This window comes from Leptosomus discolor, chromosome 3 (assembly GCF_034619465.1).
Source record: "Leptosomus discolor isolate bLepDis1 chromosome 3, bLepDis1.hap2, whole genome shotgun sequence".
NCBI classification, from domain to species: Eukaryota; Metazoa; Chordata; class Aves; order Leptosomiformes; family Leptosomidae; genus Leptosomus; species Leptosomus discolor.
The window spans coordinates 61766698-61794502 of NC_141393.1; the positions used below are offsets into that span (position 1 = coordinate 61766698).

The 27805-nt window shown below is 47.3% G+C and overlaps 1 protein-coding gene across 2 annotated transcripts in view; it reads right to left on the bottom strand.

Moving 5' to 3' along the window:
* Positions 1 to 7878: 7878 nt before the first annotated feature.
* WLS (Wnt ligand secretion mediator) overlaps positions 7879 to 27805 on the bottom strand; it is a 33824-nt gene continuing 13897 nt past the window's right edge. The window contains exons 2-12 of one of the 2 annotated variants that reach the window (XM_086462401.1): positions 25682 to 25954; positions 16708 to 16832; positions 15402 to 15563; positions 14774 to 14910; positions 14226 to 14394; positions 13945 to 14042; positions 13566 to 13629; positions 12762 to 12905; positions 10124 to 10207; positions 8526 to 8679; positions 7879 to 7988 (exon numbers count right to left, since the gene is read on the bottom strand). In XM_086462401.1, the coding sequence (XP_086318527.1) occupies positions 7879 to 7988; positions 8526 to 8679; positions 10124 to 10207; positions 12762 to 12905; positions 13566 to 13629; positions 13945 to 14042; positions 14226 to 14394; positions 14774 to 14910; positions 15402 to 15563; positions 16708 to 16832; positions 25682 to 25954 (1520 nt within the window). The remainder of the gene's footprint in view (positions 7989 to 8525; positions 8680 to 10123; positions 10208 to 12761; positions 12906 to 13565; positions 13630 to 13944; positions 14043 to 14225; positions 14395 to 14773; positions 14911 to 15401; positions 15564 to 16707; positions 16833 to 25681; positions 25955 to 27805) is intronic. The other variant, XM_086462402.1, reaches the window with a different exon arrangement.

Consider the following 27805-nt stretch of genomic DNA (forward strand, 5'->3'; position numbering starts at 1 on the left):
CAAGACCCACACCTTGTACCTGGCTCAAACCTGCATGAGGCTGTGAAATCAGGGCATTGCAGCTTATCCAGCCCTCCAGTCCTTGGGGATTCCTAAGTCTGCAGGGTGCCACAGTGGCACCTGGGCTGCCATGACTGCATGCATGTGGCGGTGAACGTGCGTTCGATCACCTGCAGAGATTTATTTGGGGAAAAAATTTCTCTCCAAGAGCAGAAACTTTCCCTGTGCAAAGACTTCACTCTCCTGAGTCCTTTGGGCTATGGCATGAGTGCCTGCAAGCAGCGCCTCAGATGAAAACATGGCTAGGCCGTGACGAAAGTTGTCACAAAAGCCCTTTTTAATCCCGGCAACGCTTGTGCCCACTTGAAGCACTTTCCCTTTTTCGCCCACCCTTGCAGTTTTGAGTGCTGGCAAACCCACGAGCGGCTGTCTGTAGCAGGCACAGAGTCCCACGAACCTCTGTCTGCTGCAACTAGCTCAGAAGATTTAGTCACCTCCCACCTTCCCTTTGCTGGAGACCGAGCCCTGTCCCTCACGTGGCTGCCTTGACGGTTCTTGTCTCTCCAGGCAGGATGACTTGCTCGTGGCAAGCCTAGAGACCAGCAAGTCATTCCCTTTGCCTGAAGTGTATCATTAATGGGGATTTATAAAAGATCGTTTCTGGTGTTTATGAGGTATTCATTAGCCACAATGAAATACTGACTAGTAATTAGTAGCTTTTTCACTATTTCAGCTAGCCATGTTTGCTCAAAGGCAGATATCCTTTTTTCAGGCATTTTCCAAGCCTTCCGAGGTTTGGGTGGATTACCATCCTCAGCCGCTGTCCATCTGAACCTGATTGGGTGGTTGTGCCTGGGATCTTGCCCTTTTTGGCAGGTCTCGGCCATGGATGGGCTGTGTTTTGCCCACATCAGGTGGCTGAGCAGAGTTCAGCTACGTGCTGCCTAGCTGGGTGCAGAACTGAGCCCAGACCAGCACGAGCTAGAAGGCAGCTCTTTCTGAGAGGTATTTGTTTGGTAAGTAAGGTGATATGAAAAGCCAACAGGCTTCTGTGTTTGAGGAAGGATTTGTGACTTCTTCAGTAAGAACAGCAGGAAAGAAGCTGAGTCAACTTAGCAGAGGCAAAAGAGTGGGAAGGTCTCCAGCCTCCTTGGAGAAAGGATGGAAAGGAGGGAGATGTGTCCTGTGCAGTACAGGGTGGGACAGACTAATTGAGGAGGGACATGGCCACGAGATGCTGGCTCGGTGCCCTGCTGTCGTCAGTCAGGATTTGCTTTGGCTGGAGCTGACAGCAACCAGAGAAATTTTAAATGGAAATTTTAAATGGAAATCAGCTGTTTGCGAGAGCCCCCTGAATGGCAGAGCACAGAGGGAGCTGGGGAAGAGGCACCGTGTGCTGCTTTGCCTACTTCTGCCCTGGAAAACTGCCTGCAATGAGCATGGCACCACAAGGCTTGGGAACAGGCACCCGCCCCACTTTGTCTTCACTGTGCTCAATTTCCACTGTGCTTCTCTGGAGCCCACCAAGGCCTTCCTTGTCAGAGACAGAGCTTGATATTCACAGCCAGCACAGCCATCTTCTTAATATTGCTTTGAATGTCACTGATTCCTGTGGAGAGGTACGAGACAGCAGCTGAAGGCAGGAAAAGGATATTCCTCTGGAATTCCATAAATCATTATTAAACTGGAGGATGTGTGTCACTGGTGTGTAGCGCTTATCAGAATGTCTCTTCCCAGAAATGCCGATACTTGGGAGTGCAGTACAGCCTGTAAAATATTTACTAGAAAATGCTCCAGAGTGGCCTATCTAGTTTTGAGATGTAACAGCCATTTCATGAGCGAGCCCCATCTGTACCTGGAAGACTGCTCTTCCTCTGGAAACTCTGGAGGGCTTTAAACACAACAAAACGAGGATGGAAAAAACAGAAGAAAAAACACAAATGCCTGCTATTATAATGGATGTAAACTTTCCTTGACTCGAGGTAATGAAACAGCCAAAGGATAGGACTGTATTTGAATGGTCTCAGCGAGAAATTCACTGCATGGAGCCATCACACATCAGCTCAGTTGAGTCAGAAACAAACACCTGACCTGCAGCCTGCCCATGAGCGAGCAGGGAGCACGGGCTTTGATGGCCCTCAGTGCTCAGCCTGGCACTGAGGAGGGATAACCCACCAGAACGCCTGCCTGGCTGAGATTTGGGAAGCTGTCACCCACCACCACGATCTTTGGAGAGGCTCCTGCAAGAGGGCTGGATGCTGCAGAAGGGGGGCTAATCGCATTAGCTTCTCTCAGGCCAGTAATCAAAATTAATGGCAGTTAAAACAAGCCCTTCCAGCAGGACCTGAAAGAGCAATTCATGGAAATGCCTCTGCAACACCTGCCTGAGCAACAGCAGCAGAACGGAGAGCCCTGGAGCAGATGCCAGTGCAACTGGGGCTGGGGGGGGAGAAGCAGAGCAGGCGCTGCTGGAGCAGCACCAGCTCTGGGGTTACCATGATGACACTCAGGACCTAAATCCCCTGTGCTTCCCCCAAAATCTCTGACATCTTGCAGAGCAGCTCTGAGTGGGAGCTGCTGTGCAGCAGAGGCAGCTGGAGGCAGCTGAGCCTCTGCCACTGCTCGGGGAAGACTCACCCTGTGCAGCACTGGCTCCAGGGACTTACCCCTTTTGCATGTCAGAGGTGGAGAGGAAGAAGGTGCCAATAATTATAGCCATGAGAAGATCTTGTATTTTATTAAAAATTCTAGATCTAAAGCCTGAATTCATATTGATTTCCTGTAATAGCCTCTGACGGGAAAAATGAAAAAAGCCATTGGCTCTCATACAGCATCATATCAGTGCTAAGCGGAAAAGCAGACCTGTGCCACATCTGTGTGCCAACCACAGAGCAAAATCCTTCCAAAAAATAAATCTATTGCTGCTTATTGCTTAATTCACCGCAATAAAAATAAACTGACTTTGTCTCATCTTTGAGAACAGGAGTGACAGCCGCTTGGAACAATAACGGGAGGAGACATGAGCAGCAGTCTCCCCTCTGTACATCCCCTCTCCTGCAATTCTTTCCCTGGCAATACAGCAAATCCTTTATTTTCATTGTAATGAAATCCCATACAATAGCCTTGGATTTGTGGTGGGAGAGGGGACATCTTTCAGTGTCCCACAACATACTAATTGTCTCGGGACTGCTGGGAGCAGGTTTAAAAAGGATGAGGAGAAGACACCAGCACCTCCCTCTCCCCAGCCAGTGCTGACAGCACTGTTGGACATGGAGACAGTCTCAGATCACTGCAGGGACACTCAAACTCGCCCAGTCACAAGTTGCTGCTTCTGTTTTTAAGCTGGGAAACCCGGGCCAGATCCATTCTGCAAGCCTTGCCACTGGAGCTCACGGCCAGCAGGCGTGTGGCAAGATGCAGCCCTATACCATTCAGGAGATTTTGTCTAATGGGCACTTCCAGAGGGATGGGCATGGGGGTCGCCATGACCGTGACATGGTCATCAGCCCAGTTCCCCCAGTGTCTCCCAAAACATCACAGCAAGTATCAGAGCACAGAGTTGCTGTCGATGGGTCCCCCAGGAGGGAGGGAGCAAAGGCAGCTGGGGGCATTGCCGCCGCCCCACACCGAGGCTTCTGTTTGAAGGCAGATCAGCCCAGCGCTGCATGCCGACACCTCACCTTGCACCGGCGCAACTGGGAGCAAAGCAATGGCAGACAAGGCTATGTCAGAGTCCGCTGCAGCCCCTTGCTTTGCTCTGCAGTCACAAACCAGCTTTGGAGCAGAAAGAGACTCTGGTTGCAGACCTCTAAGAAAACGCAGGAAGCAGCATGAGGAAAACCAGTCAGACTGTCCCAACCAGAGACCATTTGCTGAATGGTCAAAAACTGTGGTCCCCAGCTCACCCACAAAGTCTATCATAACCCATTTCCCTTCTAAGTTCAGCTGCTCACAGCAGCACCAGATAACCTCTTAAAGAAACTCTTCAGTGGTTTTTCCCATTCCTCTCCAGTTCTCTGTGCCCAGCAGCACAGAAGCACAAAGCTCCTAGGACAGCTCGGACCCTGAGGAGCTTGGTAGTAGGTGCTTCTACACATAAGCAAATTCCTTGCAGGTAGTAGGAACTTCTACGCAAGCAAATTTCCTACGTTTTTAGAGGCAAGGGATTTATTTTTGATTTTAACCTGGCTGAAAGCGGTGTTCTGCTGGCAGCAGAGGGCAGCAAAGCCCTGCCAGGGCAGCGCTGTGCCCCAGCCAGAGCCAGCCTCGCTGAGAAATGGGGAAGAGAAGGCGTGTGGGAGGGTGGCAGTGGTTTTAGTTACTTAAAATTCATCAGTTTGTTCTTTTGAAATTCATTAGATCCCGAATGTGCTGTACTGCCTCTCGTTCGCCTTTGAGCAGCCCTAGTTCCTCGCCAGGGTGGAGATGCTGTAGCCAACACAGGCTGTGGGATAAATGGAGCCATGGGCTTTACCTAGAACTCGGCAGCCACATTCCCCTCTCATGTACCATTTTATCAAGGCAGCCCCTACTGCAGTGGGAACTATAAGCTGTTGATACTGGAATTAAATCTGTTGTCATCAAATTTTCCATGACTCCCTAAACCCAAGTCCTGGGAAACCTTTTTTTTTTTGTTGTTTTTCTGGATTATTGACAGAAAGACAACATGGCTGTGACTGGCCCCTGCCTGAAGTAAAAGATCAAATAAAAGCAAACAAGATCCCAGGAAAAGAGCTATGACTTCCCAGTTAGTAAACCAGACAAATCCACAATATTGTATATTTTATTTAAATTAACAAAACTACATGTTTTCCACGTTACCTAAAGCATTCTGTAAAAACTGAACTCAACCTAAACAAAAAAGGATATATTTTAACAAGACCCAGGGACTATTTGAGACATGAGTAAGGCTTATGAATTATGAAATAAAAACCACACACACACACACGCATACATACATGCGCCCCGTCAACAAATTGTTAGTATTTGACACAAAATTTGGTTTTAAAGCTGCAATTCCTCAGTTGTAAGGAGCCTTTACAAAATGCAATGCTATACTAAGCTGTAAAAGAAACAAAGGACATATCTATCGGAACAACATAAATACCACGTAAGAACCCAACGTAAAAAGGATGTTAAAGTTGCAAAGTCGAGCACTCGGCCAGGAACACGCTGGAGTTACGATGATGTGCGTTAATTTAATTCACTTTGTAGCTGAACAACAAGTAGGAATGTGGCTTGGTCCTACTAGCACCTATTTTCCTCGTGTAAATTGCTTACAAGTTACATTTTGCCATCTGTGTTGAAGGTGCGGTCCCAGCACTGACTCCACACACAATAAGTGTGTCCCCTCCTTTTTTTTTTTCTTTTCTCTTAAACCTCATTTCCTTTCAGGGGCATTGTCATCCCACTTTACAAAAAAACCCCAAACTTATAAAAAAATTATTAGTGTTCCAGTTCAAGTATCCAAAACCACCCAAAGCCACCTCCTTCAGCAGTGCTTGGCACTTTTTCTGTGCTACGGTGGCTTTGCCCGCTCAGACATAGCAGCACATGAGGGACTTCACCTGGAGCAATGCATTCAACATTCCTCACCCCTGACCCTGGGTCCTGGCCAAGATGCTGCCAGGGACAGGAGGAGCTGGGGATCCTGGTGAGGGCAAACAGAACAATGATCAGAATTGCCTTCTTTTCAGAAAATCTTACAATAGCTTGAACTGACAAAGCCAGGCTAACCCGTCTGCAGATGGGGCCTGCCTGGCATGCCACGCACCCTGACAGGAGAACCCAGTTGATGGAGCATGACTTTGGGTTCCCAGCAACCAAAGGGATGCAAGACCATCTACGTTACCTCTCTTCATAGTGTTGAGCTCTAATCAATGGCATTTTAAATGCTGCTTCGCAGAGTGCCATTCCTACTGGGATCACAACAGCCCAATAAGGAGGAATTATTTGAGCTCCTCAGCCCAGCTGAAATACTGACTTGTCTCAAGGGAAAGCAAAAGGCAAGGGAAGTTGGTGCTGTGCTTGGTTAATGATGTGCTTGAAACAGTGACGGGGCTGGTTAGAGCTGAGCTAGAGCTGTGCAAGCAGCGGGATGGGCACACAGGGATGCACAGGGCAGCCAGGGATGGGCATTGCCCAGTACGAGCTGCTTGCTGGGGTGGGAACTGTGATGAACCAGCACCTCCTGGTGCAAACCAGAGTCCTAGGGGCACAGCCTAAGCTCCTGTCCAGAGCCCCAAACTCACACACAAACCACAGCGTGACAGCAAAGCCAGCACGCAACGGGCTTGAATTGCAGGTTGTAATGCACACGTGGGCTAGACGTGGATTAAGGTTTCACACGTGATCTCACAGTATTTCCCAATTATACTTTCATTTTGCAGCCTTAATACTCTAAGAATTGATGTGCCATTTCAGAAGTTTTAAGAATCCAAGGACAACATGTTGCCTTTTCCAGGACAGTGTTTCTGCTGGTACCCAGGACAGCCCGTCAGCGGCTTTGGAAGCTTCCCCTCCCTCCCTAATCCCTGACCACACAGCAGTAGCAGGTTCTTATCTTTTAGGGACAAACCCGGAGTGGGAGGTTGAGTGATGTGTTACTAGCGGTTAACACAGACATTTACTAGTGCCAGTGACGAGGCCTCCTGGATCCTCCAGGCCCTGGAAGAAGGTGTGCTCTGAGCAGCACAGACCCTTCTGGCTACACTTCTTCCCACACCCACCATTAACACCTCTCTGAATTGGTCCCCAGCACAGTCCTGTTTACGCCTCCAGCCCAGCCCAGCCCCGGTTCCCCACGTACTGCCAACAATCTCCCAGCCAGACCCGCCCAGGCATGGCATGGGGGTGAGCGACCTCATCGTTTGCTTTTTTGCTCTGAAAAGCAAATATCCACATTAGCGTGTGACGAGCAGATTTTTTTCAAGTCCGATAATCCCTGGAAGAATTCAGCTCTGCCAGGCGTGCTCCACCCCAGCAGTGCGAGAAGGAGTGGGATTGCCTGGCATCCTCTGCCCCGCTCACAGGCACGGGAACCGTGGCATGTAAGCAGCATAAAAATGAGTGAGCCATAACAAAGAGGTAAGATGGAGGAGGACAACAAAAGTAAGGGAAGCCAAAGGGGCTAAGAATAGGCAGGAGCTGGCCACGGGACCAGTCCCTCTGGGAACTCGGGACAGGAACACTCTTTTCTCCTGCGACTCAGGTCAAGCATCCAGTTCTTACATCCCCCTATATTTAACAAACAGCTGTAAAACCTCCTGAAAAAGCATGTCGCTGCTTCTGCTAAAATCTTAGGCATTACAGTCTGTTCCCTCCCTAGCTGTGTTGCATTCAAGTGACAGAGGTTTGCTGTGGAATTGCAGGGCTGTACTAACGACCTCAAACATGGCTCAATACTATTACAGATGGTGGAATTAAATGTTTTTACAATGAGGCTTTAGTTCCACCCCCAGCCAACACCTTGTTTAAAGCTGCACATAAGAGCAGCACTCAAAGCACCAAATATGTGCTCCCTGACTGAGCTCCCTGCGCCACCTTTATGCACAGGCACACAACAGCCAAATCAAAACTGCCCAGTGTCAGCTCTGCCCCTTCCTAACTCCTGAACGCGCGACTTTGCAACCTTAATGCTTTTCTAGCAGGTTTTTACGTGCTCGAGTGTAACACAATATACGTATCCCTCCCCCCAGGAATAACTACACCATATTAAAGAGTTTACAAATGTTCTGCTCGGTGTCACTGCTCTGTGAAAATACACTAGGTACGGGTGCTCCAGAAGCAAGGTAGGTCAGACAGGTCTCCTGCCAGAGGGCCTTGTGCCATCCTCTGCTCTCCACTCTGGTCTGGCTCCCAGCTGAGGCTGTCCCAGCATTACTCCTGAGCCTCCTTGCGAGCCAGCTTGTAAACCTCTGTGGGCCCATCCACATGGGTGATGGTGGTGGTGAGCTGGAGCTCTTCCCCGCTGTTTACTCCCAGGTCACCTAAGAAACAAAGGTATTTCATTAGCCCAGTTTCACAATAAAATATTTGACAATTAGAAAGCAAAAGATCTGGTTTATTCCCTCCAGGCTTTCAGAAGCTACCTGAGCTATGGACTATGCAACACTTCTATAAATGCTTTTATTTACAGTTATTTAAATACAAACACATTGGTAAAGGACGGTTTCTGTGCTACTGAAGACTGCTGATAACAGAAACCAGCAGCATGGCCATTCGCCACTTGCCCAGATTTCTATGGTCTTCTTCCCTCATCCCTCCATTTGAGCTACACAATTACAACTGGGCAATGCTAAAAAGTACAAAAACCATCCAGAAGGTTTTAGACAGCTGTGGCTAAATACTCAAACCTAACCTAGTCATTAAAACGTCTGCTAGGAAAACTAAACCATCATTTGCATAACAGTTCAAGGCGCTGAATGTGCACTTTAGCCAAAAAAAAAAAAAAGGCACCAAAGCTATCACCCACTTTATATCCCTTCTTCCCCCGTGACACCTTCAGATCATTTAGAGGCATTTACCGTTCGACTGGTCTTCACCGTAATTCTTGTGCGATGGTGCGTACAGGAACATCAGGGCAAAGACGTAGAGGTTCCACATCCCATAGATGCCGGTGAAGAAGGCGCTGTTCACTTGTATCGTTATGTCCCCCCATTTCCAGTGGCCTTCGGTCACCTGCCCAGGAGAAAGCACATACGTACAGGCCAGTCAGACCAAATTCTGTAGAAGTACAGAATCGTCCCCCCTAAGGCACTAACTTGGAGTAAATCAGTAAGAACAGTGACAATTCAACAGGATGGAGTAAATGGAAGGTAGCAGATTCAGTGACGCAGAAGTCAGGCTAAGATTCTCTCCTGTTTAGCCTCAATCTGCAGGAAAAAAATGATCCTTACAAAATGATAGCATCAGGACTTCCTTAACTTTGATTTATCATTCTTAAATGTGACAAAGTCTCTCACATTCTATGATACATCCCTGCCGTGACTGCTGTGTTTGGCAAAGATTGTCACATAAAGGGCAGTACCTAGGAGACAACCAGTTACGTCTGAAAACATTAGACTTCTATAAATAGACCTTTCATGGAAGGAAAACCAGCATGAATAATGCGAAAAGCTAATGTGCTGAATGCTGCCTTGCTGCTTCTGTTTTACGAGAGGGGCCTAGGCTGACAGCATCAGCCTTAGACACACAGAGATTTGTCAAGATTTAGGAAAATATCATTAATACTAATATCACAGACTGTTCACGCTGAAACGTTGCCTTTCCTTAAAAGAAAGAGACATAAGGGGGAAAGACGAAAGCTAAACTAGCTTAGAAAGAATAGCTGGACAAGACTGTCTGTGTTACGCCCACTCGCAGTGATGGTCATTAAGGCTCAACGATGAGCTGAATTGCCAAGTGGCATTCCTCAAACCTTTCCTTCAGTCTAACAGATTTTTAAGAGCAAAATCACCTACTGCTGTGTTTTGCATTGGGACCCACCACGTACCCCAAAGCGTAAAAGTGGTGCAGTGAAGGAGACACGGCTCCCATACCCTTAATCTTGCAATGCTAGACTGGCAAGGCTGTACCCACGGCTCGCCTGGAGCTACAAGCTGCCTCTACTTCAGAACAACCAGAAAGGACATCTTTGAAACAGATGCCATCTTAAAAGTCACTCAGAGCAAACCATCAAAGTACATCTAAGTAGCGACAGAAGCTCATTTGTACAGAGACACTGCATTGTAGCTCTGAATAAACAGGTATTGGTACTGTTGGAAACAGCAGGGCTGCAAAGTCAAGACTGAATTCTGTTACTTCCCTGCAGGCACATAAAGCCAGTGGATTGCTTCAGTGTGAACAGAACGTTTTTCCTCTTGCTGAGTTGTCAGAAATGACTAAACCACGTTGGCCAATATTCCAAACAGTGCAGCCCCAAACCTTACCGTGAGCCAACGGCTTCAGCCTGAGCATTTTATGGCAGTGCTTCAAATAAATGAAAACAACTTCTTGAAAAGCAACTTATCATCAAATCTGCTTGTAACAGGCATGCCTCGTCTGAACAGCAAGCGAGCCGACATCGTTAGTGGCTAGGGAATCAGGGTCTGATGTTCTCAGTCGGAGCAGTTTCGTCACTCACCTGGCTCACAATGAAGAAGATGACTGTCATCGCTGCACAAGCCAGGGTAATGAGCATCAGGAACTTGAACCTGAAAATCAGCCCCTGTTTAGAAAGAAATGTCACTGGTCACATTAACAGAACCCACAAAAACCCATTTTTGTTTTTAGCGCATACGAGACACAAGTATATATATATAAAAAGGGCAAAGAAAAAAAAAGGGTCCAACCCACGAAACCCCAAAGCAAAACAACCTCCACCCACTCCTCTGCGCCGTCTTCACAAAAGCCCATATTCTCCGCTCCCCACACGTCTGCATTCCTCCCAGATGCTCCAAGCGGGGTGTGCATGTCTGGACAGCTCTGGCTTTCCATTACATCTGCTTTGTGACCGATTTACCAAGAGTTAATGTGGAAGAGGAGGCAGGTCAGCGTAAGCCATGGGTTTCGCTAGGAGCCAGCCTGATAGCTCACAGCTCTGGTAAAGCAAACATCTGTGGGGAGCTCACATGGCTTAGCAAGGTGAGTCGGTGTTTCTACAGCATGGGTACGGGGTCCGGACCAGACTAGTCCTCACATCCACGGTCTGTCTGGGAGGAAACTGCAGCAATTCTCAATGCTTGTTAAAACTATGCTGGCTGTTACAGAAGAATGTAGATTATGAGACAAACTAAGGCTCAAGACCACGTGGCTGGGAATCTGCATTCCACACTCGCTTTCACTGGTTTCACATTTTTACTTACAAATTCTTTTGGTTTTGCTTTTGTGTGTATGTTGTGTTTTTTTTAACCTGGTTCTGGAATTCTGGTGGAAATGTCGGTGTCTGTGTAACTACTATGCCACGCTGTGACAACAAATGACCATTAATTTAACTCTTCGAGATCAGATTCATGCTTGCCCGATGTTTGTATGTAGAGCATGGCTGCAGCAGCTCTACAATACAAGCTGAAGTCCTGTGCCTCTTGCTAAAGGGAAAGATGGAAAAAAATGCTCAAGATCTTCTTCAAATCCTCTCAAGTCTGGTTTTCTGTTTCTCTGTGTGCATTCCTGATGAGTGATAACAGAGTTGCTTAAATCAGAAGTGACCATCATATAACATAACAACATCGGTGATAAGTATTTACACATCCTTGGAAGCAACAGGCACACTCAGCTGAAGCACTTAGAGTGAGCTCCTTGTGTTTTGCAGCAGTTAAAGACAGCAAGGGCAGAAATGACATACCAAACCACGGGCTAAAAAACAGGGATAATGGGCTGAACATGTTGCATTTTGATCCGAGCGGGACAGCTTCCCTGCAGCTTGGTGTGGCGTGTTGGTGTCTGGCAGGGTTTTGTTGCAGGGTGGGGGGCTACAGAGGTGGCTCCAGTACGAGGCTTCAAGAAGCTCCCCCAGCTCCAATTCAGACCTGCCTCTGGCCAAGGCCAAGCCAATGGCACTTCTGTGAATAACACTATTGAGGAGGGGAAAGCCTGTTGGGCAAGGCTCATTCTTTGTAAGTGGAGGAGAGGAGAGGGAATGCAAGAGAAACAGCCCTGCAGACACCCCGGTCAGTGAGGCAGGAGAGGGGGAGCTGTGCCGGAGCAGAGGTTCCCCTGCGGCCCGCAGTGGGGTGGCGGCTGAGCCCCTGCAGCCCCTGGAGCCCAGCGGTGGCCCAGAGGTCGCCCTGCAGCCCGTGGAGAGCCCCGGGCCGGAGGAGCAGGGCCCGGGCTCGGAGCAGACCATGACTCTGGCTGCGCTGGAGCAGCCCGGCAATGGGAGGGCGGCAGCCCCGGGAGGGACCCGTGCTGGGGGGTTCTGGGGACCTGCAGCCCCGTGGAAAGGATTCATGTTGGAGCAGTCAGAGGAGGGCTGTCTGCTGTGAGAGGGACTCCACAGTGGGGCAGGGGTGGGCTGTGAGGGCCCCCCTCCTTGAGGATGAAGGAGCAGCAGAGACTGAGCCTGGGAAGAGGGGAGGGATCCAGGTAAAGGTGTCTTTGAGACCTGGTTGTATCTATCATTATTCTTGATGGTGGTGGTTGTTAATTAAATGGATGTTGTTTTCCCCAGGTTGGCTCTGTCTCTTGCCTGTGAGCATACCCCGTGAGTGAGCATCCCCATCCTTTGTCTTGAGCCTTTCGGTTTATTTTCTCCTCCCCATCCTGCCGACGAGGGGGTAGGGGTGAGCAACCAGCTGTGTGGTGCTTTGTTGATGGCTACGTGGGCTCAAACCATGACACTTGGTTAGGAAAAGGCAACCCCAAAAACCTGAGTTCATGCCATGGAAGAACAGAGTGGTCTTAGCAATACTTCCCATTAAATGCAGTAATTAACTAATCAGAGGAGGAGAAACAGAGGTGTGGGGAACTGATGGGCTTACACCCTGTAGTAATTTAAAATCGTAATTTGGGCAATTTTCTTCCATCTTCCAACATGGTGCAGTAAGCTGGGAGATGGCAACTACTCACAAGAAAGGAGAGCTAGCTTACATACCCTTCTGCCAGTTTAAAATACTTCATTGGGACTAAAGACACAAAGAAGAAACTTCACACAGTCAAACAAAAAGGCAGTTAGGGGATTTGAGCAATCAGGACCATACGGACAGAGAAGGTCTCAGTATAGACTTTAAGGTCCAAAACACATTTTAAAAACAAAGAATCTGTGCAACAAGGAGGGACATTACCTCGTAGTGAAGGCGGCGAGCCTTGCTCATGGCTGGGAGACTTGACTGCTTTCCACTGATGTTTCTGAACACTTGAAAGACCATAAAGCACAGGAAGAGAAAATAGAGACACAAGCAGATCCCTGCAACTATAATAAAGGCCATCTGATCAGCATAGGTTAAGAGAAAATGATACGAGCTAGACAGAGGTCATAGCAAACATTACTCAGGCGATTCACTTATTTCAGTACCATCTCAGCTATCGTAATTAAACTCCGAGGGGGCAGCGATCAGTCAGGGCAGCAGCCTGCCTGCCAGCAAGACAGCACTGGGGAGCCCTCCAGCTCAGTTGGGAGCATGGGCTCTGACAGCTCCCAGCACTGGGCACGGCACCAAGGAGGGATAACCTGCCCAAATGCCTGCCTCTTCAAAATCGGCAGAGATTTGGGAAGCTGTTGCCAACAAGCATGATCTTCAGAGAGGCTCCTGCAAGAGGGCTGGATGCCACGGAAGGGGGACTAATCGCATTAGCTTATCTCAGACCTAAATCCCCTGTGCTTCCCCCCAAATCTCTGACATCTTGCACAGAGGTTCAGTTCCCCAAGCACAACACCACTCCCTGGCAGTACCCATCACTAAACTTGCCAGGAGTGCTTCTTCCAAACACCACCAGCATCTCCCACAGTGCCTGAGCCCCCTCTCACAGCCCCAGTGTGCCAAAAGGAGGAGAGTTTCCCCACACTCCACAGGTATCTGGCAGGACGGGACCACCTCCCTCTCCTACCGAGACAGACTGAGCCTGCCCCACGTTGGGTGAAAGGATACAGCCAGCTCTGTGCCAACTTCGGTGGTCCAGATGCTGTAGAAGGGGTTCTTCAGCTGCACACCCCTGCAAAGAGGAGAGAAAACACAGAGCTGTCTATAGGCTCAGAGCGCCCCACATCTGCTCTGCAGCCGGAAAGGGGCCAGCCACACTGCTTTCCCATGCCCTTTGGGACAAGACACCCCACTGTGACATGCCAGCATACTTTGACGCACTCATAGGAGCCTCTCCTCGCTTCACAAGATAGGGCTGTGCATCCAGCCCCAGGGGTTAAACTGCTGGTCCCTGCTGCAGGAGGTGGCCTGGAGCCTCTGCTCGCTGCTTGGGGAAGGCTTGCCCCAGGTGCAGCGCACACGGGCTGGAGAGCTGCACTGCACCTACCTCTCACACATATCAAAGATGAAGAGGCAGAAGGAGCCAACAGCTATGGGTCCAACCTGCTTCCAGTACCCCGAGAGACGATTCCGCTCGTTCTGGTCCTAATCAGAGGGTCATGAGGTGGGGAGGAGGAGGAGAAAATGGAAAATCAAGTTAGCCTGAAGTCCTCTCATCTGGTGCAAGTCCCCACAGCATCAATTCCAACACTGAACAAGTACAAGGGAGTTGCCAAGTGTCGCTGCAAGTGGAGCTGGAAGCCACTTTCCCTTCTGTGTCATACCCACCATCATGTGCTCTCCACAAAAGATGATCCAAAATGATAGAAGCATGGCATAGAAAATGCCTTGTCGAATGTCTCCAAAGAGCAACATCCAAGTCCAGTCAAATCCAATGGAAAACCACTCCACGGGGATGTTAATGAACGTCATGGAAATTCCCAGAGCAAAGATGACCCTGGAGAGGCAGAAACACAACCTCTTCCCAGTTTGCAAGGCAAGGAAACAGAGTCCCAGAAGCCAGAACCGTGCCTGAAGAGCAACAGAAGAAAATCTGGCACTGCTTGGGCAGTGGCAGTGGGGTGTTGCCTCCTGCCAGCAAACCCACTGGGGCTAAGCCCCTCTGAGCAGCCAGGGGCAAATTCTCTGCGGGTTTAATGGGAAAGAAAAGAGAAGCTGTGGAGGTCTCCTGCTCCCAGTGTGCCTCTGTGGAGGGAGGGGATAGAGAAGAGACCATAGTCTCCCCAAATATGGACTCTGCCTGGGAGCAGTAACCACCTCCGTCAGGGTCCTCTTGCTTGAGGGTCACCTTGGCCAGCATGCAAGCCCCTACTCACTTCTCCAGCAGGACAGGAGCGCGTGTCATCAGCGTGATCCGTCTCCAGTACCAGACCATGATAATTAAAATGCTAGGGGTGAGGAAGGTCTTCATGGCAAACCACACTTTTGTAAAGCCTCCGTTTTGATGGATGCCCTAAGGGAAACCAAAGTGGAATGCCACAGCTGTACAGGGTTCAAAAGCATTACTCCATGCTTCTCCTTACAGGAGCTGACAGGAGAGGCACGTACATGTAAGCATAAGTAGATGCAACTACTCTTTGAAAGACACAGCTTGTCCAACACAGGAAAGGGAGCAGGTGCCTACTTAGCACCCAGGCCACCTGAGCAGGCTTCAAAAGTCCTGAAAAAAACACCAACACACACAGCTTCCACTGTGAGGCACAGAGCAGTCAAGAGAGGGGCACTCTGATGCCACGTGGAAAAAGCTGGCAGAATTGGGGAGGGCTCCTCAGAAGAACACAGTTAAAGAGGACATCCCTTTGGAAGGAGGGAAAGTCACATCTGCAGGCAGGAGCTACTCATGATGAAGAGCAGGACCTTGCTGTGGATCAAAGAGGAGATCAAGACAGGAGCTGCAGCAGCCCCCAGTCAGACATCATGGACAGAAGCAAGATGGATACTTACCACGAGACGGATATCCTTGATTTCCCCAATGCCCACATTAATGCCCTTCCTCTCATTCACGGGGAGGCGGATGTTGATGAGGTAGTACTTGTGGGCCACGCTGCCAATCTCCATGAAAGGAAGGAAGTCACAGTCGTAGTGACGGCCTTGAGACTCTAGGGTCTAGCGAAAGGGCAGAGAGCAGCAACATGGTGGTCAGCCTCAGATGGACCAGCACGCCCCCCATGGCAAGGGTCTGCAAAAGCCCTAACGCTGGGACCATTGCTAGCACCGAGAGCCTGTTTGCTAATTCCAGCCTTCAACTGGGGACAGCCTGTGCAAGTCAGTGGCTTGGGGACATTTCTCCTTAAGTTTTTGATTGTTTTGGGTCATTGGGTCAGTAGCGTTTGACCTTGAGCAGGTTCACACTTCAGGCTCTTGAATACTCTTAAAGTCAAGGGAGCCTTCCAAGATGAAAGGCTACTTTGGGATCCAAGCTTCCTCCCTCAGCAAGTGCACTTGAGCCAAAACAAAATGCGCAACCCTCTCGCACATGTCTTGATGTGGGGTTTCTTTAGTCCAGTTTTACTAGCAAAACTCCCCTTTGTGCCTTGTATGTATTTACTGCATATGTGTGGCTGTATAGAAGAGTACCGGTGTTACTGAAGACATAGGTAGGTTGCTGAAAGGGACTGTGAAACGGGAGAACAAGACACAGAGCTGAAAAACATGGCACGGTAAAGAGACACTAGATTAATTTAAGCACAGGAATCAGTCTGCAGCACAAAAAGAAACATCTTTCTTTAAACAAGATGCTCTGTTCTCAACTGCTGGCTGTGCTCTCTACTCCTAAGCTTTGTAGCTCAAGGCATTAAGAAGTTATTTATGAGAAACTCCCGCTCCACCTCTCCAGGTTCTTTGAGCGCTGCAGCATCCCTGGTGGGCTATTTCATCGCCAATCCTGAAGAACAAGGTTTTGTCCATCACAGAAGCACAAGATGGAAATGTCCAAGTTCTCTAGGATGGTTGGGGGTATACAGATCTCAAAGCGCTTGAGTTCCAGACAACTCCTCTGAAACACCTCGCACCTTTTCTTCCTTACAGTTTTAACTCTACCTCTGACTTCATCCCCTTCTTTTGTATCACCAAACAGAACCAATTGCATGTGGAGCTCATCAGGCTTTCAAAGATTTTGAGCCAGAAGAAAGCTGACACGTTTGAAAGTTATGATTGAACAACTCGGAGCTTTGAGGAAGCACTGCAAAGGAAAGGAAGAGGACAAGTCCCACCACGTTCCCACACCTCCCGCATCATCAAAACACCTTACTTTTGGTGAGCCAAAGGTGCATTTCAGCTTCCTGATCTCTATTGCATGTGCTATTTCTTCCCAATCATCAAACATGTCATCGCGATATGCTAATGACACATCCAGGGTAACTTCTGCGTTTTCTTCTGCAAGAGTAAGGAGACATCAGGCTTGTTAGAGAGGAATGCTACAGAACATCATAAGGGTGGGAGAGCCTCTAGACGCTGAAAGGACCTCTGAGAGGCACACAGATAGAGGGGAATGGAAAGTTTTGCATTCCAAACGATACAGATCAAATAACCTTTTTCAAAATGTTTCTCTCCTTTCTAGTAGGGAAGAAAGAACTTTTACTGGTCATAAAGGTCTGATATCTTTCTAACATATCATGACTTAAGGCTTATGTTATGGTTGTGGGTGAAGAGCTTTATTCATACAGTATTAGAAACAATAATTCATATAAAACCGGAACCTAGACAGCTGCAGAGAGAGACAGTAAGCCAAGAATAAATCCAGCAGCCTCTTCACCGTGGGTTGGCAGAGGGACAGTAAGACAGGCTTCAACATAGACCTCCTGCAGGTAACGCAAAGGCTGGCAATAGGTCCTTCCGCTGCAGGAAACAACTATATTGTATCATAGGATTTGCTTTAAATCAACATTGAAATAGAGTTTAGTCACAGAAAACCACAAAGAAGACCAAATGTACAACTGTATATGGGGTTAGATGAACTGTATGAAGGAGAATCCATGTGACTAATGGTGCACTTTGTTCATTTAGTCATAACAGCAGAACTCATCTACCAAGGTAACCTAAGGTTTCTTCTGGCTATAGCTTCACCATCCATAAACACTGAAGCCAAACACCGTGAATAAAAAGCTCTAGAACATGCCCCTTAGCAAAGATGTATTTTGCCAGAAAGATGTTAAATGAGAGAAACAAAAAGGGTCGCACAGGTCTTTGGGTGGGACGGAAAAGGGAGGAGGTGGGGAAAGACAAAATGCATCACCAAAACTACAAATTGTTTCAAAATTGCCCACAACTAGGATCCTCTGCTCTTAGAAGATAAGCCAGGGTTCCTAGAGAAAACAATACACAGTTCCTTTAACAAGAAAATTAAAAAGTTTGTTTAGCTATGCTGGCCTTGCTGGAAAAAAAACAACTCGGAAAAGACCACACAGGATGTAGTTGATGCTTTCTATACACATTGCTTACCTTAGGTCATTCTACGTAAGACTTTTGAAGGCCTCTCCTTCACACCCACACCAGCACTGACTTGTTTCTGCCTTTACAGACGCTCCAACTTGCACATCAGTAAACACACGCAGTTTATGTGCTCAGGTAAGGTCACCACATCAAATTTGCATGGAAACAGTCAGCTCGTCCTCTCCTGGACATGTTCACAGCAAGAGCATGGGGTGTAGCTGCTTTTAAATATGCTCTCCCTAGAATGCTGCCAAGAGGTCATCACTGCAAGGAGGAGATGGGGCTGAAGCAGACTTATTTGGGTACCATAACTGAGCAAGTTCCTGAAATCAAGTTATAGTTGAAGCCTGCCAAGTAGCAACACATAAACATGCTTTAAAAACCCAAGGCAAGTCTGTACCAGCTCTAGCAGATGTAAAATCCTCCTATTTACCAGGCACATATCCAAGGGAAGGCTCTGAAAGAGGAACACATTCTGAAATGAGCATGTGCATGCTACAACCTAGCCTCTTTTCATAGTTCACTAAACTCTCGAGAACCGCAGCTATTGTGAAAGTGGTGGAAGATGGCTACGGAACCATCTGTCATGAAAAAGCATTGGAAGATGGCTACAGAACCACCCGTTGTGCCAGTGTCAAAGTACCACGCTCTCTCTGTAACCAGCTCATGCTTGCAAGCTCCCTAGAAGCGCGCTGTGGCACACTCCTGAGCTCAGGAGGTCAGAAACGCCTCTGCAGATCTATACTCGCACACACACACACGCACATTCCACCAGGGCTGCGTCACCGCATAGGCAGACACCACATGCGCTCTCTCCTGTAAGGACGCGGAAGGCATACACGATGTCAACGCCCATAGCTTTCCACCAGGAACCCTCTGTAAGAAAACAGGGCTGCCGGCTCTTTCAGCAGCAGCCCACACATGGGAATGGGCTGCAAAGACACATCAGTACTTCATGAGCTTTAAAGTTCAGCTCTGAAAAAAATCTGGTCTTCATAATTCTGAAGTGAGGCTGTTACATGTCTACAAGTAAGCATGAGTCTTTCAAGCGTTGCATGTCCCATATATTTGTCATCTTTTTCAGCTGTATTTTTGTTGGGAATATGTGGTGGCACACTCATCCAAAATGATGGGACGGGGCGTGGATGGTATCTGTGGTTTAGACTTGCTATTTATACAGTGTTTGGAGGTGGTTCTGTTATGCATCTGATGCGGACGCATCAAGATTTTTCTGTGCATTTTGTTTTTGCACATGTGATCCACTACCATCCAGATTGATACCAAGTTCCTTTCCACAGCAGCCATTAGTTAGGTTTCAATAAAACATGAATTTGCCATCTCAGATCCGCTATTTAGAAGACCAGCAAAACAGATAAATGGGAACATAAGGTTAAGCTTGGCCCAGCTAAAAAGAACTACAAATTTCATTTCAGAAGCCATAAAACCAACTGGAATGCTTGGGATTAAATCCAACAAAAACAGCTTTCATTATTTCATCTTTGCAATCCAAATGTTGCTGCTGCCATCGAGTATGAAAACCAGAAGGCAGAAGATATACTAGCATGGACCTTTCCAGGCCGATGGATCAGAATCTCCCTCTGCATTTCCATCAGTCTCTGCATCGAGGCAACGTCCCCCTTCATACAACATCTTGTTCAAAGACTCTTCAAGACTGTCAACGTAAAATACTTATATAGATGTGCACAGATGTACACAGACACGTATTTCAGCCCAGCAGACTCACAGTCCTACGCCAGTTCACTCTCAGTGGTTCTTTAGCAGTCCCCATTGTCCGAGAGGAACAAATAAGGACAGTGACACACTGTTCAGCAGAAAACCAAATTTTAAGAAGGTTCCTGACTTTTTCACATTAATACCAAAATGTCAGACTGTGAATAGACAACGTGGGTGCACGTGCCCTTTTCATGCACAGCATTGACACTCCCACTGTCCTCTGAGTACTAAGGGCAGGCTATGTGCCCACACAGGTATATGTGCATGGGGAAAAAGGGAGAGAAGCAGCAGCTGATGTTCCACCATGTTTGGCTTCAAGAGAAAAGAAAGGTGTTTTAAAACAACAACAGTGTTATTTACCATCAAAACAGCGGATGGGAGGAGCGAACAGGAGGCAAAAGACTGGCAGACAAGCCAGTTTTTACTTCTGGAAATGCTGAGAGAGCAGAGTATTTTAATTATTCAACCACAGCAGAAGAGGAAGAATACATGCAAAGAAAAGAAAAAGCCACTGCAAACCTGTGCTCAGCTTCTCAGATGCTAACATGTTCAAGGAAAGCAATTATTCAGATTCTCCAGAATTTCCCAGCAATAACAGGCAGAAATAACTAGGCAGAAATTTGTTTTATTCAGTACCAAGAGAGGAAATTGTCTGTGCCAGGAAACTTCATCTCACAAGGACCATATCAGAGCACCTCGTCATGGCATGCTCCAGACTAACCTTGCCTTCACAGATCTTACAGATAACATCTAGATAACCTGGAGCCTGGTAAATCCCCTGTGATATTAGCAGCTCGAGCACTGAGTGACAACCTCACTAGTACCATAGGATTACATAAAAAACCCTACAGAAACAAGACAGGTTTGTGTAGATGATTAGGATTCCAGAGATGACCAACAAGAAGATGACACGCTTCCGCTGGGGTTTCCAGGTTTGAGCTTTCTTGATGCCTCCCCATTCGCAGAGCTACGAGATGCTCTGGAGCAGCTCAAGAGCTGTGGCCCCCCTACAGCAAGGGACTCCCCAGAGCATGTCATGCTCCCAGCACCGCCAATAGTTTTTTCACGTTGGCATTTTACTGCCCGACGCTCAGTGCCCAAGAACTTTTCCACGATTTGCTTTATGGTGTGATATTAGCAGAGGATATCTTCATTCACATTACAATAGCCTAAAAATAGAGAAGTTGTTTCAGAAGATGGCTCTGTGCCCACTGCATACTAATACAGTTGTCTGGAAAGAAGCGTATGCAAGCAAATGGAAGAAATGCTAGTGTTACTTGCAGTACACTTCCATGCTTCACTCGCTTTCTAAAATTACAAAACCTACCAAAGAGACCAAAAATAGATGAATTTGAACAGGAGCCTGCAGCGCACAGCCATGCAACTGTGCACAATCGCTTTCCAACTGCAAAGAAAGTAGGAGTTATTCTCACTTACTAACATTTAGAGTTCACTAGATATAATAAGAAAACAGGTTTGGTTTTTTTTTTTACACTGCAAAACTGTGAAAGTCTCTCCATACTATTATGCCACACAATAAACAGAGGCGTCATTATCTAACATCCAGCACAGTGCAACCGTCACTTTGTACTCCTCAGGGACACCACATTTCAATTCAATATTAAGCAATTTCAGGTTTACTTTTCCACAAGATGAAACTGAGGCAGGAAGGCCAAGAGCCCGGCTCTAGGGGGCTCCTGAAGCTTGTGGCAGTCGGGGAGCAAGCAGCCTCCAGGTCGCTGCTCCAACTAGGGACAGACACCAGTCAATTCTTTCTTGGCATGCAGAAGGTCATGCTGCAAAGCAGCTCAGAGAACGACTTGTGTTCCCTGCTAAGAACACTGCAGCTTGCCAAATGCAAATGGCCCAGACCCATGGCAGCAGACCAGCCCCAAAAGAGAAATAAAATAATAAAAAAAATAGAGAAATCCCCTCCAAGCCCACAGCACAGCCTCCCACCCTTCTGAGGTATTCTGCCCATGAAAGCGCAGCAGCAAGGTGTGCCAACAAGCAACAACCAAAGCAAAACAGGAATGAATTTTTAAGTGAAGCTGATGTGCAGGGAACAGAGATGACCGCCTAACTGGATGAGGAAAGGGGATTTGCACACTCGCTACCAGCAACCCCATCCACGGACAGCCGCAGCGCTGCTCTGCTCCCAGGAGAAAGGCACAGGTGAAGGAAAGGTGGCTCCAGGAGCTGGCTTGGCCGCCCATCCTGTCTGGGAGCAGGGACCATCGTTTCCAGGGCACTTGCTGTTTTAGAGAATGGTCCTTGACAAGCTGAACAGCCTTTATTTCTGCCCTGGGAACGTCTGGTGTTCCTCAAATCGAACGATGGGAACCAGCTGCTGTCCTGTGCCAGCAGCTGTGTGAGCGCTGGAGGGCTCCCCACAGTCCCTGTGAACTGGGCATTTTGCAGCACAGCGGGAGTGGGTCCTGCTGGCAGATGTTGCACTCTGCTTTCCCACCACAGCTTCTGTGATCGAGGTAGAAGAGGTTTTAAGAGAACTTCATCTCATTTCTCTGCCCGCCGCCTTTCTCTCTTCTGGAAAGGGTTTTTTAATAATTGAATGCACAATGCATTAAAAAAGGACAAGGACAGCTTGGGCACAGAAATAACTTTTTCCTCAGAGAAACAGCAAGTCTTGAATCTCTCTGAGCTTTCTGTGAAGGACAAACATGAGGGAAGTAGCTCAGCTTCTAAACATCTGCAGTTCCAAAACATCTCTAAACATCCACATTACAAAAGTCCAGAGCAAGCTCCCAAGGCGAACATGATAAAGGCTGGTTCCTCCTCTGAAAGTTGCCCACGGTGTCTTTTGGGATGCCCAGCCCCTGCGAGGCCCCGGGCGGCTCTCCCGCTTCCTGAGGTACCCTTACCAGGGCTGCCCTTTCCCTCCGCCCTGGGCAAACCCTTGCTGACTGGATACAGAGGGCTGACACACAGGCAGATGCAAATATTTCTTCTGTGCTTTGGACTTGCTTAGGGAATGTGGGCAAAAAGGATGACCAAGCGCCTGCAGTGAAGAGCAGGCAACGGTTTGAGGTGTGGCTCAGCAGCGGCCCTGGTGAAGACCAAGTAGGGGAGTACAGCCGAGCCCAGGACCCTCACATTGACTTTAATGTCTTCCAATCACTCTGCAGGGTTTAGGAAGCCACCAGAGACTGGGATGTTTCCCCAGGGAGACAGGCAGCCAGCTTCTTCAGGCACATAAAAGCATTTGCAGTTACCAGGCGGCGCTGCTTTCCTAGATGATCTGAGGCAGCTTCAAGACAGCCATTATGATGGTGACTGGCTGAGGCTTTAACATCTGCGATGCCTTCCAGGAGCCGTCCCTGGTTTGGCACCAGCCCCTGCTGGCATTAACTACTGCAGGGTGACTGCAGGCTTCGAGGTCTCTCAAAGCTTAAGAGAGAAGAAACTCAAATTGTCAATTTAAAAAAGAAGAAATGAGGTTATTTCATATCTTCAGTATTGCCTCTTTTGAGGAGCTGATTCCAATTACCTGATCAATGAAACTCTTAACACTAATGCAAAGTTAGCGGCAAGATACAGACACCTATGCAATTATTTTGGCTTTTTTTTTTTTTAATCTGTTACAATCTAGCAAGCAAGAAATGTGTTACTCACTAGTTTTAGATTTTTACACTTAATTTACATCTGCCTTCAGCTTGACACAAAGTGCAGGCAAAAGTGTTTTAAAATACTTTCTTCAGTCAATGAAGGAAAACCTTCAAGATGTGCCAAGTCAGCTCACACCGTAAGAAGTATTTACATCCCTCATCTCCAAATGCTTCTTACAAACAAAACCTGCCAGCAGCTACTGAACTGATAATGACCAGAAACTGAGTCTTCCCCAGCTGCAGAAGTGGACAGCTCACCCCCAAACCCTGCTTTTATTACCCAGACAGTGGTCCAAGACAAGCTTTTCTGCTTTTAAAGTGCAAAAACAGTTCCCACCTTTGAAGGACTTGGACACTGAACAGCACAAATAATGACCTGCAGAAAAGGCTCTCTGCACTTACAGGAGAAATTACTGTCAAAAGCTTGTGTAGCATTTTTAGCCACCTGCTCCAGGTGCTCAGCCAGCTACTGACTCCAGCTCAGCGGTTTGACTTCAAAAGCCTCGGAACAAAGCCTTATTTCTCTAAACACAATCATCTATTGAAGTCTAAGAAGCTGAGGCCTTCAAAGTTAAAGCTACACCTCTCTGTTTTAGAGATAATTATAGGGATAAGAATACATGTGTAAGCTTTATACAATCTCATTTTTAACTTATCTTAACGATGATTCATTAGATAGCTAGGAAGGAACAGGTCCTCACTGAGCAGGCAAGGCAGTAAAGGAAACTTAAAGCTTCACCAAAGCTTCATCAGCTCTATGGTGACCTGGTCCCAGGCGGCCAGCTCCCCCTGCACCAGCATGCGTGTTTGCTAGTCGACATCCCCAACCCAGCAGCCAGTTTCTACAACGGATTTGCTACCTGAACCGATCCTCCACTCAGTTACATGAGCACTAGAGCCAGACCCAAGAGACTGCAGCCAGAGAAAGAGCTGCAGAAGCCCCAGTTGAGACCAGTTTGAAAAGTAAATTGTTTATATATTGTTAGGTTATAGTTGTTAAGAGAGAGGGATTTTTACGAAATACTTCAAAACATATTAACATGTGTACAACTCTTCTTTCAGTAAGGGGCAGGTGAGTCTTGCCCTTGCAGCTCCCAACATCACTTTACAGACTTTTTGCAGTGTTATTTTTGAGCTTGCTTTTTTGCAGTTTGAGGTTGGGTTTTTTGCATATTTTATTTTCTTCCAGGTACTAAGAATGAATCGCAGTAAGACAGCTTCTTCCACAGTTCCTGTACTTATACCATTTTCCAGTTCATTTGGACCACTGCAGTTTCAAGGCCAGAAGGTACTTCCCATCTGCATGTATCAAATCCTAGCAAAGAATGTCTCTCACAACAATTGATGGAAAGTAGGGCAGTTTTTTGTCGATGAACTGAAGGATTTCAGTTCATCAACAACCAATCTCAAACTGAGGAAGTCAAAGCTGTTATTTTGACAACCGCTCAGTCAGTAAACATCAACTCTTCTGCATCTGATGCCCAATGGAGAATGGGTGTTTAAAACCTTCAGGCATGAGCATTTCTTCTTACAAGCTCCTCATGTAAACTTATGGACCAATAATTTAATTTGCAGAGTACTCTGGCTTGTAGTTTAGAAACTCACCACACAAAAGCACTTGGCAAACACAGAGGAGAGTAGCATGGCTTCAAGTCTTCAGCACTGGGAAACGGGTAGCCACCACAAGGCTTGACAGAAAGGATTTGTGGGGCAGACACATTTATAAAAATAAAAAATAATAAAAAATCTCATTATTTTCCCCACCTCCACACAGAAGGAGATGCCCAAGCTAGAGCACAGTGAAGTGACACTGCTGCTCCAGTGAATGTGCTGCCTCCAGAAGGGACATTCCCACTCTTTACCTGCTCCAGCAGATCTTCAGTGGTGGCCCTGGCACTACCTTGCACAGTAGTGACCAACTCAACCTACTACCCGGTCAGAGACCTTGTCCAGCCAAACCCGAGCTCCCGCTGAGGAGGCTGCACGAGGCAGCTCACAGCCAAGCACGTGCAGGGCCAGCACGAGGGACAGGATGGGAACACGTAGAAGCAGCTGAAAGGGCTGGGCTGTATTATCAGCTGCAAACTGTTGCTGTGCACTCAGCAGCCTGGAAACCCCGGAGAATAAACTGTGAAAGCAAAGTGCTGGATTTAAATCAGCATAGTTGCTGATGGTCTACATACTTTAACAGGGAACCTGCTCATCGTCTGCTTGGCTACCCGCTAGCGCAGCGTGAGCGGCATTCCCTGCAAAGACACATCCTGAAACGTCTCATTACTGATTCCCACCTTTAGAACATGCTCCTGTATCACCTCACCATAGGGAGGCACTGCAGCAGTTACCAGATGGTGCAAGATAAAAGCAACTTTAAAAGATACACATTGGGAAATCAGACCACAGTCAGCATCTAACGAACTATGGAGAAGGACTTACTTAGGTCGTTGTCCATCTTGAACGCGATGTCCAGCTGCATGATGAAAAGCATGAACTGGAACCAGGGGCTCATCTCCTTGCTGGGGAGGGGAACGTGCACAGCAAACACGATATCATTGGCTTCAATCTGCCTGCTCACTGCCTCGTCGAAGTCTTTGAGCTTCTCACAGTGGTTGGGTCCCCAGGGCATCAGCCACTTCGTTTTGTGGTGGTTTTTTCTTACATCAATGCACTTCACTGACATGTAAGGAACAGCTGTAGTGGGGCTGGGAGCTGCAAGCAGAAGAGAACCACATTTTTAGCATCTTTAGATATCTTATATAGTGGTTTCCCCACCAAAATATGCTGCTCCCCATTCAACTATTTGAAGGTAATTTAAAACAAATGCATCAAATTATTCTCCTTCATAGCTCCTCGTGCTTGCAGTTAAGTAATTAAGTTTATTACATCTACAGACATATTACTGACTTTGTAGTGGGATCAAATTAGGATTAGCCAAAGCAGTCAGAATCTGACGCTTCAGTCTCAGACACCTCAGTTACACCAAAATCATACTGAAAGTTACTGGCATCCTTCTCTGTGTATACACCTTCTAGTTTGCTCACTCAAGCAAATCCACATGCAAAGCATGGGTCCATATCACAAACTTAGATGAACCAACCCTAAACCTCATGGTCCTGCGGAGCAGGACAGGACAGGACTTACTGCGGCGATCTGAACCATGCACAGCCACACTTTTCTGTGGGCAGGAAGGCTTTTCTCACTGCTGAATCACACAATTCTTTTTTGGGAATCCCTGCTAATAGGAGAGAGCAGGACCACTTTGCATCTAACCCAGCCCAGGGCCATCACCTGCTGTCTGCAAACTTGCTGCGGGAGCAGTCTCTGCCTTGACAAAACTCCCTGCGTGGAAAACATAGGGTAAACTGGTCACCTCCGTGATCCTCCAAAGATCCTGGCCCACCCACTGCTGCTAACGGTAGAGAAACATTTTGCAGGAAGGTATTTCTTCATTTTGCTGTAAGTCAGGTGTGGACTAATGACTATTACAACCAAAGATTTGTCTCTCTTTCTCCTAACCACAGGTTTTTTTGAGATATTGGGAGAAAAGACACAGAATAGAGATCTTGGCTCAGAAACACTCCCCCCATCACCACAGCAAGTGACGAGGCTTTGTGCATGTGCACCAGATACCCATTTTCATTGTACCAGGATAAGGTATAACACCCCAGATCAGACAATTAAAACTACAGAGGCGTACACTGCTCAGGCTTTACATACACGAGGAAACAGTCCAACTCCGAAGTACAAGTATAGATGAAAGCAGAAAAGAAATGCATTCCACCTTCAGCCAGAATTTCAGCACATAACACCTCTAAATCTGAGAAAGAAAAGGCTTTTATAAACTCAAATGCATTTCCAACATAGTTCTGCCATGCAAAGTCTTCTCATGACAGCAGTTCTGCCCTGTTTCCAGTATCATTTGGGAAATAAATATTTTAATGCTATTTTAATGCATCACAGAACTGGCAAACCACGGAGATGAGCAGAGCTGGAGCTGCTCCAGTTCCTCATCTGCCCAGTAGGATCTGAGGAGCTTCCACAGGTCAGAAAGCCAAGTAGCTTTCCCCTTTTGTCATAGAAAGTAGTATTTTTTTTTTTTTTTTGCACAACAGCCAGCTCAACACATGTTGATGCCCAATACATTTCACTGCAATTAAACCAGAACTGTCCTATTTTCTGAAGTAGTACCAGGAAGATACCATTGGACACCCTGTAATTAATTCCTGCCAGCTTCACAGGTTTTGGTAAGCAGATGAAGCAGGTTAACTCTTTTTAAGCTGTTAAAAAAAAAGTTTTCTTGAGGTCTGTTTTCACTAGAATTCAAAGAAATTAAACTTACGTAATACAAGTTTGTGAAGTGACGCTTATGAAAAACTCCGAACTATCCAGCCCTTTTTAAAATGAAAATGAGGCTTGAAATCAAAAAAAAATTAAGTTCAAATTTAGCTTAATAATGTAAAAATGCTCCAATGCAAGTGCTAAGCATTGCAATGTTCCCGTTCTACAAATCAAAACAGAAGTAGCACATAGAACAACAGATATCCAGGTGTACAGAGTAAC